We start from the raw sequence: 17240 nt of genomic DNA, 5'->3' as shown, positions 1-17240 counted from the left end.
TAAAAACAGGTTAATATGAGACAGTGGCTGTGTCTCAATACTCTAAAGTGGCTCCCTTCTCCTCTTTTCTTTTTATGACTGAGTTGCTGCCAGTCTGCTAAGTTATTAGCTAACCTCTCTCCCTCCTCTCTTCCCCCATAGACCCCTGCAGCAATGGAGGTTTCTGTCGGGATGAGGTGGACAACTTTGTGTGCACCTGCCTGCCTGGTTTCCGTGGCACTAAGTGTGAGGAGGACATCAACGAGTGTGACAGTAACCCATGTAAGAATGGAGCCAACTGTACAGACTGTGTCAACAGCTACACCTGCACCTGTCCACCTGGCTTCGGTGGGATACACTGTGAGAACAACACACCTGACTGCACTGAGAGGTAAAGAGAACTTGAATTCCTATTTAGTTTGGATTTCTCTTCCTCACATGGCCTGTTGCGTCTCTGTCACAAACGGCGAATGCGTCTCCTAACTACTTTCTCTTGTCCACTTCTGCCCCCTGTGGCAGAAAGTTTAATAACACAAAATGACTCAAATATCCCATTATAGCCCAAGATGTTCACTCTCAATTCACTTTACTAACTGGACTTAAAAATACCCTGTTTTAAAGTGAATTGAATTTGGTTTTTGAATAACACTTATGGTATTGCTTTGTGGATGTTTTGTTTAACATTTATGTTATTTTTCCCCAGCTCCTGTTTCAATGGTGGGACGTGTTTGGACGGCATCAACACCTACACCTGCCTGTGCCCACCTGGCTTCACTGGCAGCTACTGCCAACACGACATCAACGAGTGTGACTCCAGACCCTGCCTGAACGGAGGCACCTGCCAGGACAGCTATGGCACCTACAAGTGCAACTGTCCCCAGGGCTACACTGGACTCAACTGCCAGGTACAGTACAGGCCCAGTCACACTGACTTTACAGTAGACTAGCTGTAGGCTAAATACCAGGTTGTTATTGTCAAGTAAAATGTGCTTTTATGGATCATGTACTTGGCTACATAAAGGTGGTATAAATAACTGTAGCTAGAAGTTAGTTAACCACTGTGTCTCCTCAGAATCTGGTACGCTGGTGTGACTCGTCCCCCTGTAAGAACGGGGGCACATGTTGGCAGACTGGCACTACTTACAGCTGTGAGTGCCAGACCGGTTGGACAGGGCTCTACTGTGATGTGCCAAGCGTCTCCTGCGAGGTGGCAGCCAAACAGAGAGGTAACACTGGGGGTGTGAAGGAGGGTGTTTGTGTGTCAGTCCTTCTGCATGTATGAGGTGTGTTTGAGGAATGTGTGTGTGTGTTTGTGTTAGCCTCAATCATCACTATGCTATTAATTTCACACCACTAACAAAACACAGACTACATACTGATCTCTGTTCCCCTCCCATCTCTCTGCCCTCCAGGTGTGGAGGTAGTTGCTCTGTGTCGTAACTCAGGCCAGTGTCTGGATTCAGGGAACACTCACTACTGCCACTGCCAGGCGGGCTACACAGGCAGCTACTGTGAAGAGCAGGTGGATGAGTGCATCCCCAACCCCTGTCAGAACGGAGCCACCTGCACTGACTTCCTAGGAGGGTACTCCTGCAAGGTAGGCGGCTCACTAGGAACACAGCACTGTGGCATATGCACATTACATCCAATTGGTACGAATTGTCCTAATTAAGTTACATCAAATTTACACTACCGTTCAGAAGTTTGGGGTCACTTAGAAATGTCCTTGTTTTCCACGAAAACATACATGAAATGAGTTTGAATAGGAAATGTAGCAAAATGCCTAGGAAATGTAGTCATTGACAAGGTTAGAAATAATGATTTTTAATTGAAATAATAATTGTGTCCTTCAAATTTGCTTTCGTCAAAGAACCCTCCATTTGCAGCAATTACAGCCTTGCAGACCTTTGGCATTCTAGTTGTCAATTTGTTGAAGTAATCTGAAGAGATTTCACCCCATGCTTCCTGAAGCACCTCCCACAAGTTGGATTGGCTTGATGGGCACTTCTTACGTACCATACGGTCAAGCTGCTCCCACAACAGCTCAATAGGGTTGAGATCCGTTGACTGTGCTGGCCACTCCATTGTAGACAGAATACCAGCTGACTGCTTCTTCCCTAAATAGTTATTGCATAGTTTGGAGCTGTGCTTTGGGTCATTGTCCTGTTGTAGGAGGAAATTGAATCCAATTAAGCGGCCTTCACAGGGTATGGCATAGCGTTGCAAAATGGAGTGATAGCCTTCCTTCTTCAAGATCCCTTTTACCCTGTACAAATCTCCCACTTTACCACCACCAAAGCACCCCCAGACCACCACATTGCCTCCACCATGCTTGACAGATGGCATCAAGCACTCCTCCAGCATCTTTTCATTTGGTCTGCGTCGCACAATTGTTCCTCTTTGTGATCCGAACACCTCAAACTTCGATTCGTCTGTCCCTAACACTTATTTGCAATCTTCCTCTGTCCAGTGTCTGTGTTCTTTGGCCCATCTTAATCTTTTATTTTTATTGGCCAGTCTGAGATATGGCTTTTTCTTTGCAACTCTGCCTAGAAGGTCAGCATCCCGGAGTCGCCTCTTCCCTGTTGACGTTGAGACTGGTGTTTTGAGGACCTGTGAGGCGTCTGTTTCTCAAACTAGACACTCTAATGTATTTGTCCTCTTGCTCAGTTGTGCACCGGGGCCTCCCACTCCTCTTTCTATTCTGGTTAGAGCCAGTTTGCGCTGTTCTTTGAAGGGAGTAGTACACAGCGTTGTACAAGATCTTCAGTTTCTTGGCAATTTCTCGCATGGAATAGCCTTCATTTCTCAGAACAAGAATAGACTGATGAGTTTCAGAAGAAAGTTATTTGTTTCTGGCCATTTTGAGCCTGTAATCGAACCCACAATTGCTGATGCTCCAGATACTCAACTAGTCTCAAGAAGGCCAGTTTTATTGCTTCTTTAATCAGCACAACAGTTTTCAGCTGTGCTAACATAATTCCTAAAGGGTTTTCTAATGATCAATTAGCCTTTTAAAATGATAAACTTGGATTAGCAAACACAACGTGCCATTGGAACACAGGACTGATGGTTGCTGATAATGGGCCTCTGTACGCCTATGTAGATATTCCATTAAAGATCAGCCATTTCCAGCTACAATAGCCATTTACAACATTAACAATGTCTACACTATATTTCAGATCAATTTGATGTTATTTTAATGGACAACAAAACAATTGCTTTTCTTTCGAAAATAAATACATTTTTAAGTGACCCTGAACTTTTGAACGGTAGTGTAATTGTATCCATTATTTCTCAGGTGCTGGGTGAAATGCATAACAAATGTAGCCTAATGTAGAAATGATACCTAGGCCGAACAGCGATTCATGTGGCCAAAAAAGTGTGCATTTCCTGGTCTTGGTCTCGTAGAAACATTGTCAGTCATGTTCACTTTCCATTGAATGATTTAAATCAGAAAACAAATCAGTGTGTGGGTGTTCTTTCTAAATAATTTTTCCTATCAAACTGTATCCAGACTGATGACAAAAGGTTGTTTATAAACAGACTCACAAACTGCTCATTTATGTACAGTTGAAGTCGGAAGTTTACATACAACTTAGCCATATACATTTAAACTCTGTTTTTCACAATTCCTGACATTTAATCCTAGTAAAAATGCCCTGTCTTAGGTCAGTTAGGATCACCACTTTATTTTAAGAATGTGAAATGTCAATATAATAGTAGAGAGAATGATTTATTTCAGCTTTTATTTATTTCATCACATTCCCAGTGGGTCAGAAGTTTACATACACTCAATTAGTATTTGGTAGCATTGCCTTAAATTGTTTAACTTGGGTCAAACGTTTCAGGTAGCCTTCCACAAGCTTCCCACAATAAGTTGGGTGAATGTTGGCCCATTCCTCCTGACAGAGCTGGTGTAACTGAGTCAGGTTTGTAGGCCTCCTTGCTCGCACACACATTTTCAGTTCTGCCCACACATTTTCTATAGGATTGAGGTCAGCGCTTTGTGATGGCCACTCCAATACCTTGACTTTGTTGTCCTTAAGCCATTTTGCCACAACTTTGGAAGTATGCTTGGGGTCATTGTCCATTTGGAAGACCCATTTGCGACCAAGCTTTAACTTCCTGACTGATGTCTTGAGATGTTGCTTCAATATATCCACATAATTTTCCTTCCTCATGATGCCATCTATTTTGTGAAGTGCACCAGTCCCTCCTGCAGCAAAGCACCCCCACAGCATGATGCTGCCACCCCCGTGCTTCACAGTTGGGATGGTGTTCTTCGGCTTGCAAGCCTTCCCCTTTTTCCTCCAAACATAACCATGGTCATTATGGCCAAACAGTTCTATTTTTGTTTCATCAGACCAGAGGACATTTCTCCAAAAAGTATGATCTTTGTTCCCATGTGCAGTTGCAAACCGTAGTCTGGCTTTTTTATGGCGGTTTTGGAGCAGTGGCTTCTTCCTTGCTGAGCGGCCTTTCAGGTTATGTCGATATAGGACTCGTTTTACTGTGGATATAGATACTTTTGTACCTGTTTCCTCCAGCATCTTCACAAGGTCCTTTGCTGTTCTGGGATTGATTTGCACTTTTCGCACCAAAGTACGTTCATCTCTAGGAGACAGAACGCGTCTCCTTCCTCAGCGGTATGACGGCTGCGTGGTCCCATGGTGTCTATACTTGCGTACTATTGTTTGTACAGATGAATGTGGTACCTTCAGGCATTTGGAAATTGCTCCGAAGGATGAACTAGACTTGTGGAGGTCTTTCTGAGGTCTTGGCTGATTTCTTTTGATTTTCCCATGATGTCAAGCAAAGAGGTACTGAGTTTGAAGGTAGGCCTTGAAATACATCCACAGGTACACCTCCAATTGACTCAAATTATGTCAATTAGCCTATCAGAAGCTTCTAAAGCCATGACATCATTTTCTGGAATTTTCCAGAATTACTTGTGTCATGCACAAAGTAGATGTCCTAACTGACTTGCCAAAATAATAGTTTGTTAACAAGAAATTTGTGGAGTGGTTGAAAAAACGAGTTTTAATGACTCCAATCTATGTGTATGTAAACTTCCGACTTCAACTGTAGATCTCTGATGGAAGAGAATTTGCTGACCTGTGTAGAAAACTGGCAAAACAACCAGGTAAACAGAAACAGCCTTGTTTCATGTCACTCATTGATTTGTCTTTTCCCTCTCCTCTCCTAGTGTGTGCCGGGATACGTCGGTACCAACTGCTCCAATGAGATCAATGAGTGTTTCTCCCAGCCGTGCCAGAACGGAGGCACCTGCATTGACCTGATCAATACCTACAAATGCTCCTGTCCCAGGGGAACCCAAGGTCAGGGCCCTGCCACCCACCTCCACACACTCTTCCACAACACCCCCCTCCCTCTCTCTATCCCTCTTTCCGTGCTCCTCTCCAGCCTCCCACTCTCTCTCTGTCTATTCCTCTCTCTCCCCCCAGTCTCCACTGTTCCTCTCCGCCCTCTCCCCTCTCTCTCTCTCTCTCTCTCTCTCTCTCTCTCTCTCTCTCTCTCTCTCTCTCTCTCTCTCTCTCTCTCTCCATCCACCACACTTCATTAATTAGGGCTTAACAGCGTCCAGCACATGTCCGAAACTCTCGTCCCCGTCAAACACGGGATTGATTTTTCTCTCGGTCATGAAGGGAGTGTGTCTTGTTGGTCAGCTAAAGTGCTGGTGAAATGAATGTAGCCAAAAAAGTGTGGTTTTATAGAAGCAAACGAGAGAAAACCTTTTGAAACGGTAAATGAAAATGTGTATTGGACAAGTGCAGGTAGTACATCCATCCTCCTTTGATCCCTTATGGTGGTGTCCCAGCTGAGTGTTTTAGAAGAGGCTGACTGTTCCTCTCCTCTCTCCCTCCCGTCCTCTACCTCGCAGGCGTTCACTGTGAGATCAACATAGACGACTGCAACCCCTTCACGGACCCCATCACCAACGAGCCCAAGTGCTTCAACAAGGGGAAGTGTGTGGACAGGGTGGGAGGTTACCACTGCATCTGTCCCGCCGGCTACGTTGGGGAGCGCTGTGAGGGGGACGTCAACGAGTGCCTGTCCAACCCATGTGATACCCGTGGGACACACAGCTGCATCCAGCTCACCAACAACTACCGCTGTGATTGCCGAACTGGATACACAGGTAACATATATAATCTACAGGAGGCAGACATGTTAGATCTGACTGGAGAGTGGGGTTGGGTTTAGTTTCATGTCAATTACTGTCACGATCGTCGGGAACAGAGGACCAAGGCGCAGCGTGGAAGGTGAACATATCTTTATTATTTGAGTAATACCACGAACAAAACGATAAACGATAACGTGACGTCCTCGGTTCAGACACAAACCTAAACAGGAACAAGATCCCACAAACACTGTGGGAAAACTGTCTGCCTAAGTATGGTTCCCAATCAGAGACAACAAGCAACAGCTGATACACGTTGCCTCTGATTGAGAACCACACTGGCCAACCTAGAAATACTAACCTAGAACGAAAAACAAATGAAAACTCACACCCTGGCTCAACATACTAGAGTCCCCAGAGCCAGGGGGTGACAATTACAGTTATTTCATGGGGTTTATATGGGAAAGCAAGGACAAACTGAATTAATTTAGTCTTTTTTTATTGTTGACATTTGTCTGTCTTTTTCAAGACAAATCACTGGCCTTGCAGGAGAAATCCCAACAAAAAATTATATTATACCACCTCGTCTCTGTTTTTCTATAGTATATAACCCCAGAAGATAAGTATTTACTCTGTATGGCTTTAAATGTTAACCTGTGATTGGCTTATTTATAAGGGGAAGTTTCAGTCCTTGATGCAACCATCTCTCTCTCCCTTACAGGCCAGCGTTGTGACACAGTGTTTGACGGCTGTAAGGGCAAACCCTGTCGTAACGGCGGGACATGTGCCGTAGCTAGCAACACTCCTCACGGCTTCATCTGCAAGTGTCCACCTGTAAGTTCACACACAACCAAGGCTGCTGGCATATTATACTGTATACAAGACACATACTGTGTATAAATATATTGAGCAGATGTATTACACTGTGTTGTCATTCATTCAATGTACTGTAATACACTTAATAGTAATAGTAGTACTAGATTGACACATTTCCTCTCCTTCCCCTCTACAGGGCTACACTGGCTCCACCTGTGAGTACGATGCCCACTCCTGTGGCAGTCTCCACTGTCGGAACGGTGGCACCTGCCTCTCCGGAAACAAGAGCCCCAAGTGTCTATGCCCGTCCTCGTTCACGGGGCCAGAGTGTGAATTCCCTACAGACAGCCCCTGTAACACCAACCCCTGCTACAACGGGGGAATCTGTGAGTACAGCTCAGAGGCTCCATACTACCACTGCGTATGCCCCACCAACTTCAACGGCCTGCTATGTCACATCCTGGACTACAGCTTCCTGGGTGGGTTCGGCCGTGACATCACTCCCCCGCCGGAGGTGGAGGTGAGCTGTGAGATCCCCCAGTGTGAGGAGAGGAAGGGGAACAAGTTCTGTGATACCTTGTGTAACAACCACGCGTGTGGCTGGGACGGGGGCGACTGCTCGCTCAACTTCAACGACCCGTGGAAGAACTGCACGTCGTCCCTGCAGTGCTGGCGTTACTTCAATGACGGGAAGTGTGACGAGCAGTGCAACAACGCCGGCTGTCTCTATGATGGCTTTGACTGTCAGAACCTGGAGGGCCAGTGCAAGTGAGTGTCATCAGGGTCTAAACACTGACTACTAGCTAAGGGGAGGCCAGTCCACATGGAGAGCTACTGGCTATGCAGGGTTCTGCTCTAGACCTACTATAAAACACTTGATTCAGCTAATGCTGTAGATAATAGATGATAAATAAAGTCTGAGTAGAGATACAAGCTTTTCTTTAATCATTATACATCCCATTAAAAGCCATACTGAATAATACTCTAATCTCTTGTCTCTCCAGCCCTCTATACGACCAGTACTGTAAAGACCACTATGCGGACGGCCACTGTGACCAGGGCTGCAACAACGCTGAGTGTGAGTGGGATGGTCTGGACTGTGCCAACAACATGCCAGAGAAGCTCGCGGTGGGCCGCCTGGTCATCGTGGTCCACATCATGCCCGACCAGCTCCGGAACAACTCGTTTGGCTTCCTGCGCGAGCTGAGCCGCGTTCTCCACACCAACGTGGTGTTCCGGCAGGACGCCAAGGGAGAGATGATGATCTACCCGTACTACGGCAGTGAGCAGGAGCTGAACAAACACAACATAAAGCGCTCAGTGGGCTGGACAGAGATCCCTGGCACCATGCTCAGCTCCATGAAGAACAGCCTGTATACTATAGCCAATGGAAACAGACGCAGACGCAGGGAGCTGGACCCCATGCTGATCAAAGGGTAAGGATTAGAGAAATGTTCTGGAAACAATCCTCATTTGGAATCTGGATTTTAGCTGAATTTTCATGCAACCCTCACATTGTCATGAATGTAAAATGTGAAAGTCAAGCTAGGACTAAGCTCTTTGTTGTGGAAAGTAAACTGTCCTTTCATATCTTTAGTTTTCCATCGCTATAGCTGATTATATAACAAATATATTAGTGTCTGGCTTTCTAAGAACTTCTGCTAGTTCTCTGAACAGAAACCATTGTGCTCTACTACGTCTCTCTGGGTTTTAGATCAGGTCAAATGTGTATAATATGACTCTGTCCTCCACAGCTCCATAGTGTACCTGGAGATTGACAACCGCCAGTGCTTTCAGCAGTCCACAGAGTGCTTCCAGAGTGCCACCGATGTAGCAGCCTTCCTGGGGGCCCTGGCCTCCAGTGGAAACCTCAACATTCCCTACATCATAGAGGCTGTTCACAGTGAGTTTCTATCTTCTTCCATGCTAACAGTCACCAGGCCAAGAGTACTGCGGCAACACGCCAGGTCTGCACCCCTAATGCCCCCTTAATCATACCTCAGCCCTACACACACACACACACACACACACACACACACACACACACACACACACACACACACACACACACACACACACACACACACACACACACACACACACACACACACACTGAAGGTATTCATCCCCTAGGTCTTAACCCTCCAACACCACAAAAGGGTGATGGGGTGTTCTTTGATTGTGTATTTGGTATTCAACAATGGAACAAATGTAATTGTGAATCACATGAACTAAACAATCAATGCAGCAGTCTGTGTGTAAATCCAATGGCTTCAGGCTCCAAAATGGTTAATTGCCGTAAATCAACTAATCCAGCCCCCTACCCTATCCACATACCATTCTAACACACACACACACACACACACACACACACACACACACACACGCACACACTCACTCTCACACACACACATACACACACACACACACACACACATTTATCCCACATTGTAAGGCTGCTGCAACCTTCAGCTTGCTGAATGTAATACCAGGACTTTATGTATCTCTAAGGGTTTGGGTTGGGAGAGTTTATCATTTCAAAATCATTAGTACAAAAAAAAGAGAAGAAGAATTGATCGGGAGTGTGCTAGTCTTTGTTATCTTGAAAATCCTAATAAATCCTTGGTCTTTACAGCTTAAAGCGCGTGCAGTAATTTGAAGTTCATTAATCCCTCCCTTTTTTCCCTTAAAGAAGAAATGGTAGAGTTGTCTCCTGGTACCCTGGGCTGAGAGGGGAGAGGAGGTGGTGGTGGTTTTTAATTTTTTTTATCGCTAGCTCTATTTGATGAAAAGTGGTTAGCAATTCTGATTATTACAGAATAGGAACAACCTTGTTTTACAAACGGCGCTCATCATTCCCGTTGTAGCTCTGGCCGTGGAATACTAGGACTAGGCTCCAGGAGGGGGTTTCACTAGACTAGAGGAGCTGGACTAGCAGTCCTCCTCAGACCAACTCAGCGCCTGCCTGCCTGCCTGCCTGCCTGGGTTCTCAGGCTGCGCCGCTGTCCGACTTACCATGTTGTCCTTTTCCCCTCCAGGTGAGGTTGACCCCCAGCCTCCGTCGGAGCTTTACCCCATTTACGTGGTCCTGGCCGGGCTGGCCCTCCTGGCTTTCGTGGGAGTGGGGATGGTCGCCTCACGGAAGCGTCGTCGCGAGCACGGCCAGTTGTGGTTCCCGGAGGGTTTCAAGACCAGTGAGCCCAACAAGAAGAAGAGGAGGGAGCCGGTGGGGGAGGATTCAGTGGGGTTGAAGTAAGTGTCCCTGGTTTCCATGCGCCACCACATCGTTTTCCCACCATGGGTCACAGTTTGTTTGTTGTGGGTTTGGTCGTTGCAGGGTGTGGAACGGTGAAGAGAGTTTATGGTACTGAGGGATGTAGCTGGCGATGAGAAAGAGGAGGGGACGGGGTGTGTTCGGATCATTAATGATAATGATACAGCAGGTATAGGTAACGGGCACATTAATTGACTTGTCGGAGCGGTGGGGGGGGGTCAATGCTTTTGTTTCAGAGTTGGTGCACTGCCACTAAGGAAGAGGGTTCAGCTGGGATAGTTAGCTAGCTCACTTGCTGTATCAGAATTTTCAATGGGATTTCTCTCTGACCACAGGCCACTGAAAAACCCCTCGGACATATCACTGATGGACGACAACCAGAATGAATGGGGAGAAGAGGAGCCTTCGGACGCCAAACGCTTTAGGGTGAGGAGTCTAAGGACACCAAACACTTTAGGGTGAGGAGTCTAAGGACCCCACATACTGGAATTGGGAGAGAAAGGCGGGAACAAGAGTAGAACATGGACATATAAAGAAATACCTATAGAGAAATAATAAGAAAAGATCTTCAGTCAGGGATTTTCTCTTTATCATAATTGATAATAGTCTTCAAATATCACTAGATTCAAGTTTTTTTATTTATGCATTTACATAGGCTATTCAATTTAATTAGCTTTAATGTAATATCCACCAATGTTTAGATATAGAAAATATAGTCTCATTTGTGTTGGTTTTTGGTTTTATTTTCCTGAATGTCAGCATTTTAGTAAGTAAAAGTTGGCTAGTTAAACATTAGGCTACAAATAGGTTTGAGCTGAAATGCTTTGGCTGCGGTGTGAGATAATTGACTGTCCATCTGCCCCTGATCTGGTTCCAGCAGTTTGAGGAGCAGGCGATGCTGGACCTGGATGACCAGACAGACCACCGCCAGTGGACCCAGCAGCACCTAGACGCGGCTGATCTCCGTATCCCCTCCATCGCCCCCACACCCCCTCAGGGCGAGATCGAGAATGACTGCATGGACGTCAACGTACGGGGACCAGGTGTGTACACAACTGCTCGGTTCATCGTTAGGGAAATTAGGACTGATTTTAACGGTGAACTTCATACCCCTCCTATTTGCCTTCTGACTGATTATGAGGGGAATGTTTTTATTATTAAATGTCATGAAATTACATGACAATATTTGTGGTGAATACAGAATGTACATGACAATATTTGTGGTGAATACAGAATGTTTTACCATTTAACTTGCAGAATATTGTACCATTTAATCAGTCACCTGGTGTGTAGGACTTCAGTAAAACGGTTATGTGGAATTGGTGAATTCTGCCCCAGCTGCGGTGCACAGGTCAAGTCCAAATATTTTTTGAATGGTACATTTCAGTTATCAGTACTGGTGTAGAGTTAGAAAGATGAGAGCTGTACATAATTATGAGTCATTGGAAGTGGCAGGGTACATTTAGATAAAAAGATAAGCTATTATTTTATAACGATTCACATGAGCATAACTCCTAATTAGTTATGCTCATTAAATTAAGTAATTAACATAGTTATTCCTATTTAATTGTATTGTATTGTATTACCTAAAATCTTGCTTTGTATAGAAGTTAAACAAAACTGTCTTAATATCATGTTTTAAGGTATTTTTCTGCCTCCTCAAATATTAGCTGTTTGATTTACACCTTATTTGAGTGAGCAATAGCAAGGGAGAGAGACAGAGAGAGCGTGTGTGTGTATGTGTGTGTAGGAGTAGCTAAAGCCCTGTGTCCTCGGGGTAAGGGGATCCAGATCAAAGCATGCAGCTAGAAGCCATAAACCCAGGGGAAAACTCCCTTCCTGATTTCTGCTTACATTCATCATTGGACAATTAATGGGTCGTTCTCGTCATATGCTTTATTAATAAAACCAATAACAGAACAAAAATCAAGAACACACTTTTATTGAGAGCCAAACCCCCTGAAGAGTGTTTAAGAAAATCTAATGTAAGGCACTCTTCAACAGTAGAGCACAACACACAGCCTGAATCGACCAAATCTGTGAGATCTGGGGGCTTGCTATTATTTTGAAGAGGAGAAACCCATCCAAGTCGACTGGCTGAGCCTCCTCTCAGAGATGATAATGCTCAGTTTTCCATCTGCCTAGGTTTACCCAAGCTCTTTGTCTTCATGCAGCTCCCCAATGCCGGGCTTGATCAGAATCCGTTATCGAAAAGAGAGCTGTGATGATTCACCCAGGCAAATGCATCAAATCCACATTCAATTTGTTTGTTGCTTTGATCTTCCCCACACTTTGAAGTATAGTTTGTACCAGGAACTGGGCTCTGTCTTATGCTGACCCTGAGCTAGTGCACTGGACTGCCAATGCTGAGGTGTGGTCAACTCCTCTGGTACTAAAGTATGGTCTCTCCCTCCCTCTCTCCCTCTGTTCCATCCAGATGGCTTCACCCCCCTGATGATCGCCTCCTGCAGTGGTGGAGGTCTAGAAACAGGCAACAGCGAGGAGGAGGAAGACTCCTCTGCCAACGTGATCAGTGATTTCATTTACCAGGGTGCTAACCTCCACAGTCAGACAGACCGCACAGGGGAGACCGCCCTTCATCTCGCTGCCCGCTACGCCCGCTCTGATGCTGCCAAGCGTCTTCTGGAGGCCAGTGCAGATGCCAACATCCAGGACAACATGGGCAAGACCCCGTTACACGCTGCCGTGGCTGCTGACGCACAGGGCGTCTTCCAGGTGGGGGGTCAAATGCAGATATATTTTGGTTTTTGTGTAGGAAAGAGATCTACTGTATTGGATTGGCAATGTGCACTTGTTTCCTTAGTATCTTTAAAGATAATCTCATACAACAGGGATCATCAACTAGATGGTCGGGGGGCCGGAACATAATTACAAATAATTTGTAGACTGCAAATTGACCGCAAGAAGCCTCAAACAGATATCATATTTGAATAAAACATAATCATTTCAAACCTTGCTTACATTTGTATACGATCACGTGTATCTCTGTTATGCGTGGGAAAACTTGGGAACAGAGTTCCAAAATTAAAATCACTGATTTCCTGGTGTTTTTACAGTCTTTTATGTCCAAGAATGAAAAACACCAAGAAACCACGGGCCGCCAGTTGGGGAACCCTGTCATACAAGGTTAACCAACTCATTGTATCTTTCTGTAGATTTTGATCAGGAATCGTGCCACAGACCTGGATGCCCGCATGCACGATGGCACCACCCCTCTGATCCTGGCAGCCCGCCTGGCAGTGGAGGGCATGGTGGAGGAGCTCATCAACTGCCATGCTGACGTCAACGCTATCGATGACTTCGGTAGGGCTCTTATCTCAATGCTATGTCTCTATGGGCTCCATGGCCTCATCGTATTCATCTAGAGTAAAGGTGAAGCACATTCAATCGATTCATTAAATAAAACATGGAATTTGTCATTGGAAATGGGCAGAAGATAAGGTAAAGTACATGTACTTTAACAAAATGTTTTCTTACTTAGACTGAAATAACGTGGGGATTGGAAAATTGTTATAGTCAGGTTTCTTAAGGTCAGTTTAGACAGGTATGGGTTGTGTACTGAACGTGTGTCTCTGCCTGTCTCTCTCTCTCTCCAGGCAAATCTGCTCTGCACTGGGCAGCAGCAGTGAACAACGTGGAAGCAGCTACCGTACTACTGAAGAATGGAGCCAACAAGGACATGCAGAACAACAAGGTAAGGAATCTCTGCCGCCTGATGGAACACAATATAATACAATATTTCTGTAAGCTACATTCCTTTATCATTTAAGCTTTATACAGGTTATTGTCACTGAGATAAAATCTCTTTAGCAAGAGAGAGCTGTCTGTCTGTGGTCCACTGTAAACACATTTATCTCTGTGTGTCTCTGTATCTGCCTCAGGAGGAGACCCCTCTGTTCCTTGCTGCCAGGGAAGGAAGCTACGAGACGGCCAAGGTCCTGCTGGAGCACTTTGCTAACCGCGAGATAACTGATCACATGGACCGGCTGCCCCGAGACATAGCGCAAGAGAGGATGCACCATGACATCGTCCGTCTCATGGACGAGTACAACCTGGTCCGCAGCCCGCCCATGCACAGCCATGGCCATGGAGGCTCCATGGGCACCACCCTATCCCCTCCTCTCTGCTCCCCCAACAGCTACCTGGGCAGCATGAAGCCCTTAGTCCAGAGCAAGAAGGCACGCAAGCACAGCGCCAAGGGCATCGGCTGCAAGGACAGCAAGGACTTGAAGAACAAGAAGAAAACCTCCCAGGATGGGAAGGGAGGAAGTCTGTTGGACAGCTCAGCTGTTCTGTCCCCCGTGGACTCCCTTGAGTCTCCACACGGGTATATCTCTGACGTGGCGTCCCCTCCCATGATGACTTCCCCCTTCCAGCAGTCCCCGTCCATGTCGCTCAACCACCTCCAGGGGATGTCCGACCCCCACATGGGGGTCAACCACATGGGCATGCCCAACAAGCAGGAGCTAGCGCGCATGCAGTTTGACCCGCTTCCGCCCCGTCTCACCCACCTTCCCTTGTCAGGCTCCAACGGCTCTGGGGGCATGAATGGCCAGTGTGATTGGCTCTCCAGGATGCACGCCAGCATGGGCCATTCCGGACAGTTCAACGCCATGAGGGTTGGTCCTGTCGGGGGGCAGGGCGGTCTGCACCAGGGGGGCGGGCAGCACGGCATGATGACCTCTCTCCACACCGGGCTTCCTACCACCAGCCTGTCCCAGATGTTGAGCTACCAGGGTCTGCAGAACACCCGGCTGGCCTCGCAGCCCCACCCCATGCAGCAGGCCCAGCAGCAGATGCAGCAGCAGATGCAGCACCAACAGAACCTGCAGCAGCAGCTCCAGCAACAGCAACAGAGCATCCAGCTGCAGCACCAGAACTCTAATACTGGCAGCAGTGGCCATGCCAGCAGCCAGAACTTCATCAGCACCGAGCTGAGTGGTTCAGAGATCCAGCAGGGCACAGGGAACCAGGGCTCCATGCCCATCCACACCATCCTGCCCCAGGAGACCCAGATCATGAGCCAGAACCTGCCCAGCACCCAGTACCTTACCCCTCCATCCCAGCATAGCTACTCCGGCCCCATGGACAACACCCCCAACCTCCAGCTACAGGTCCCTGACCACCCCTTTCTGACCCCCTCCCCCGGGTCTCCTGACCAATGGTCCAGCTCATCCCCGCATTCTAACATGTCTGACTGGTCGGAGGGTATCTCAAGTCCACCAACCAGCAGCATGCAGTCTCAGATCGGACATATCCCCGACCAGTTCAAGTAGAGAGTTTGCATTGCTTTGCCAAATGGACTGATGGATATTTTTGTATGAAAAGGCACTCTTGAGAAAACAAAACAAAAAGACAGAGCTATGAACTGATTTGACCGAAAGCTCTTTTTATATGCTTTTATACTAACAGTAAGAATGACCTATGTTTTATTCCTTCTCTTATTATTTATTAATGTCTTATTTATACCTTTTCTTCCACCTGCTTACATAAATGTGGGATCCAAGGTGTCAGGCCATAGTCAGGGCAGAGAAAGTGAAACTTGTAGGGATACTGTAGCTTTGTTTATTTTTATATGTAGTGCTTTTGTCTGCAGTATACTGAGTTATTCAGACATACACTGGGTATTTATTTGTTTAGAAATGTTGCCTTTTCATTTTCACCAGATTTTTTTATAGTATAATCTTAAATCCAGTGTTATTTCCGTTTGTGTTTGAGTTTTGTTAAATATTGAAGAACATTGCATTTATTTGTTGACAGAGCGAACGGTCATAAAAAATAGTCATATTTTTCTCAGCTGTGGTCAGGGATGCTGTATGAATAAATGATCTTATTACAGTAGCTGGTTTCCATGTTCACATTTCAAACAGGTCCTCTGACCAAAAGCAAGAATCTGCTAAATAAAGTGCTAGAGTTGTAAGTAGTTCTTGGAAAAATGGAACATAAGCCTCTTGATTGGATTGTCTGTTTGTGTGTGTGTGGCGCTGCGTTTGTATGTGTTGGGGGTGGGGGTATGGTGAGGTAATGTACAGTATAACTCCAGCTTGGAGATTGACAGTTAATAGAACAGGCTTGAGTCTCTAAGTCCTGTGTCCCTTGTTACTTTTAGTCATTCAAGAAATTGTCAAAATGTTATTCTAAATAATTTGGAAATTAACTTTCCCTCTCCCTCCAATTGTTTGAGCCTAAGGCTGGTTTTGTTTCAATGTAAATATGAATATGCATTTCCCATGTAAGCAGGATTTTGTTTCAGAAATCTTAAGTCTTAAGCATGCCATTTGGATAAGAGGTTTCACAATGATCCACAGTAATAAAAACAAAACAATACATACAGAACATATATTTTACTCTGTATCACTGAGGAAGAAATCTGAAAGGTGTATACAAACAACATACAGTGAGGGAAAAAAGTATTTGATCCCCTGCTGATTTTGTACGTTTGCCCACTGACAAAGACATGATCAGTCTATAATTTTAATGGTAGGTTTATTTGAACAGTGAGAGACAGAATAACAAAACAAAAATCCAGAAAAACGCGTGTCAAAAATGTTATAAATTGATTTGCATTTTAATGAGGGAAATAAGTATTTGACCCCTCTGCAAAACATGACTTAGTACTTGGTGGCAAAACCCTTGTTGGCAATCACAGAGGTCAGACGTTTCTTGTAGTTGGCCACCAGGTTTGCACACATCTCAGGAGGGATTTTGTTCCACTCCTCTTTGCAGGTCTTCTCCAAGTCATTAAGGTTTCGAGGCTGACGTTTGGCAACTCAAACCTTCAGCTCCCTCCACAGATTTTCTATGGGATTAAGGTCTGGAGAATGGCTAGGCCACTCCAGGACCTTAATGTGCTTCTTCTTGAGCCACTCCTTTGTTGCCTTGGCCGTGTGTTTTGGGTCATTGGCATGCTGGAATACCCATCCACGACCCATTTTCAATGCCCTGGCTGAGGGAAGGAGGTTCTCACCCAAGATTTGACGGTACATGGCCCCGTCCATCGTCCCT

The 17240-nt window shown here is 45.8% G+C and overlaps 1 protein-coding gene across 2 annotated transcripts in view; it reads left to right on the top strand.

Moving 5' to 3' along the window:
• Nucleotides 1–16176, top strand: part of LOC121584691 (neurogenic locus notch homolog protein 1-like) — a 47606-nt gene extending 31430 nt beyond the window's left edge. The window contains exons 18-34 of one of the 2 annotated variants that reach the window (XM_045225729.1): nucleotides 142–370; nucleotides 683–884; nucleotides 1052–1205; nucleotides 1392–1576; nucleotides 5189–5321; nucleotides 5885–6142; nucleotides 6846–6958; nucleotides 7137–7708; nucleotides 7945–8376; nucleotides 8695–8843; nucleotides 9979–10192; nucleotides 10550–10640; nucleotides 11095–11257; nucleotides 12652–12950; nucleotides 13391–13538; nucleotides 13832–13929; nucleotides 14117–16176. In XM_045225729.1, coding sequence (XP_045081664.1) covers nucleotides 142–370; nucleotides 683–884; nucleotides 1052–1205; nucleotides 1392–1576; nucleotides 5189–5321; nucleotides 5885–6142; nucleotides 6846–6958; nucleotides 7137–7708; nucleotides 7945–8376; nucleotides 8695–8843; nucleotides 9979–10192; nucleotides 10550–10640; nucleotides 11095–11257; nucleotides 12652–12950; nucleotides 13391–13538; nucleotides 13832–13929; nucleotides 14117–15511 — 4835 coding nt within the window. In that variant the 3' untranslated portion in view covers nucleotides 15512–16176. Of the gene's footprint in view, nucleotides 1–141; nucleotides 371–682; nucleotides 885–1051; nucleotides 1206–1391; nucleotides 1577–5188; nucleotides 5322–5884; nucleotides 6143–6845; nucleotides 6959–7136; nucleotides 7709–7944; nucleotides 8377–8694; nucleotides 8844–9978; nucleotides 10193–10549; nucleotides 10641–11091; nucleotides 11258–12651; nucleotides 12951–13390; nucleotides 13539–13831; nucleotides 13930–14116 lie in introns of both variants that reach the window. The other variant, XM_045225728.1, reaches the window with a different exon arrangement.
• The last annotated feature ends 1064 nt before the right edge of the window (nucleotides 16177–17240 follow it).

The sequence above is a fragment of the Coregonus clupeaformis genome, chromosome 16 (genome assembly GCF_020615455.1).
Source record: "Coregonus clupeaformis isolate EN_2021a chromosome 16, ASM2061545v1, whole genome shotgun sequence".
In the NCBI taxonomy this organism is placed as follows: Eukaryota; Metazoa; Chordata; class Actinopteri; order Salmoniformes; family Salmonidae; genus Coregonus; species Coregonus clupeaformis.
This window is presented reverse-complemented; position numbering and strand designations above follow the sequence as displayed.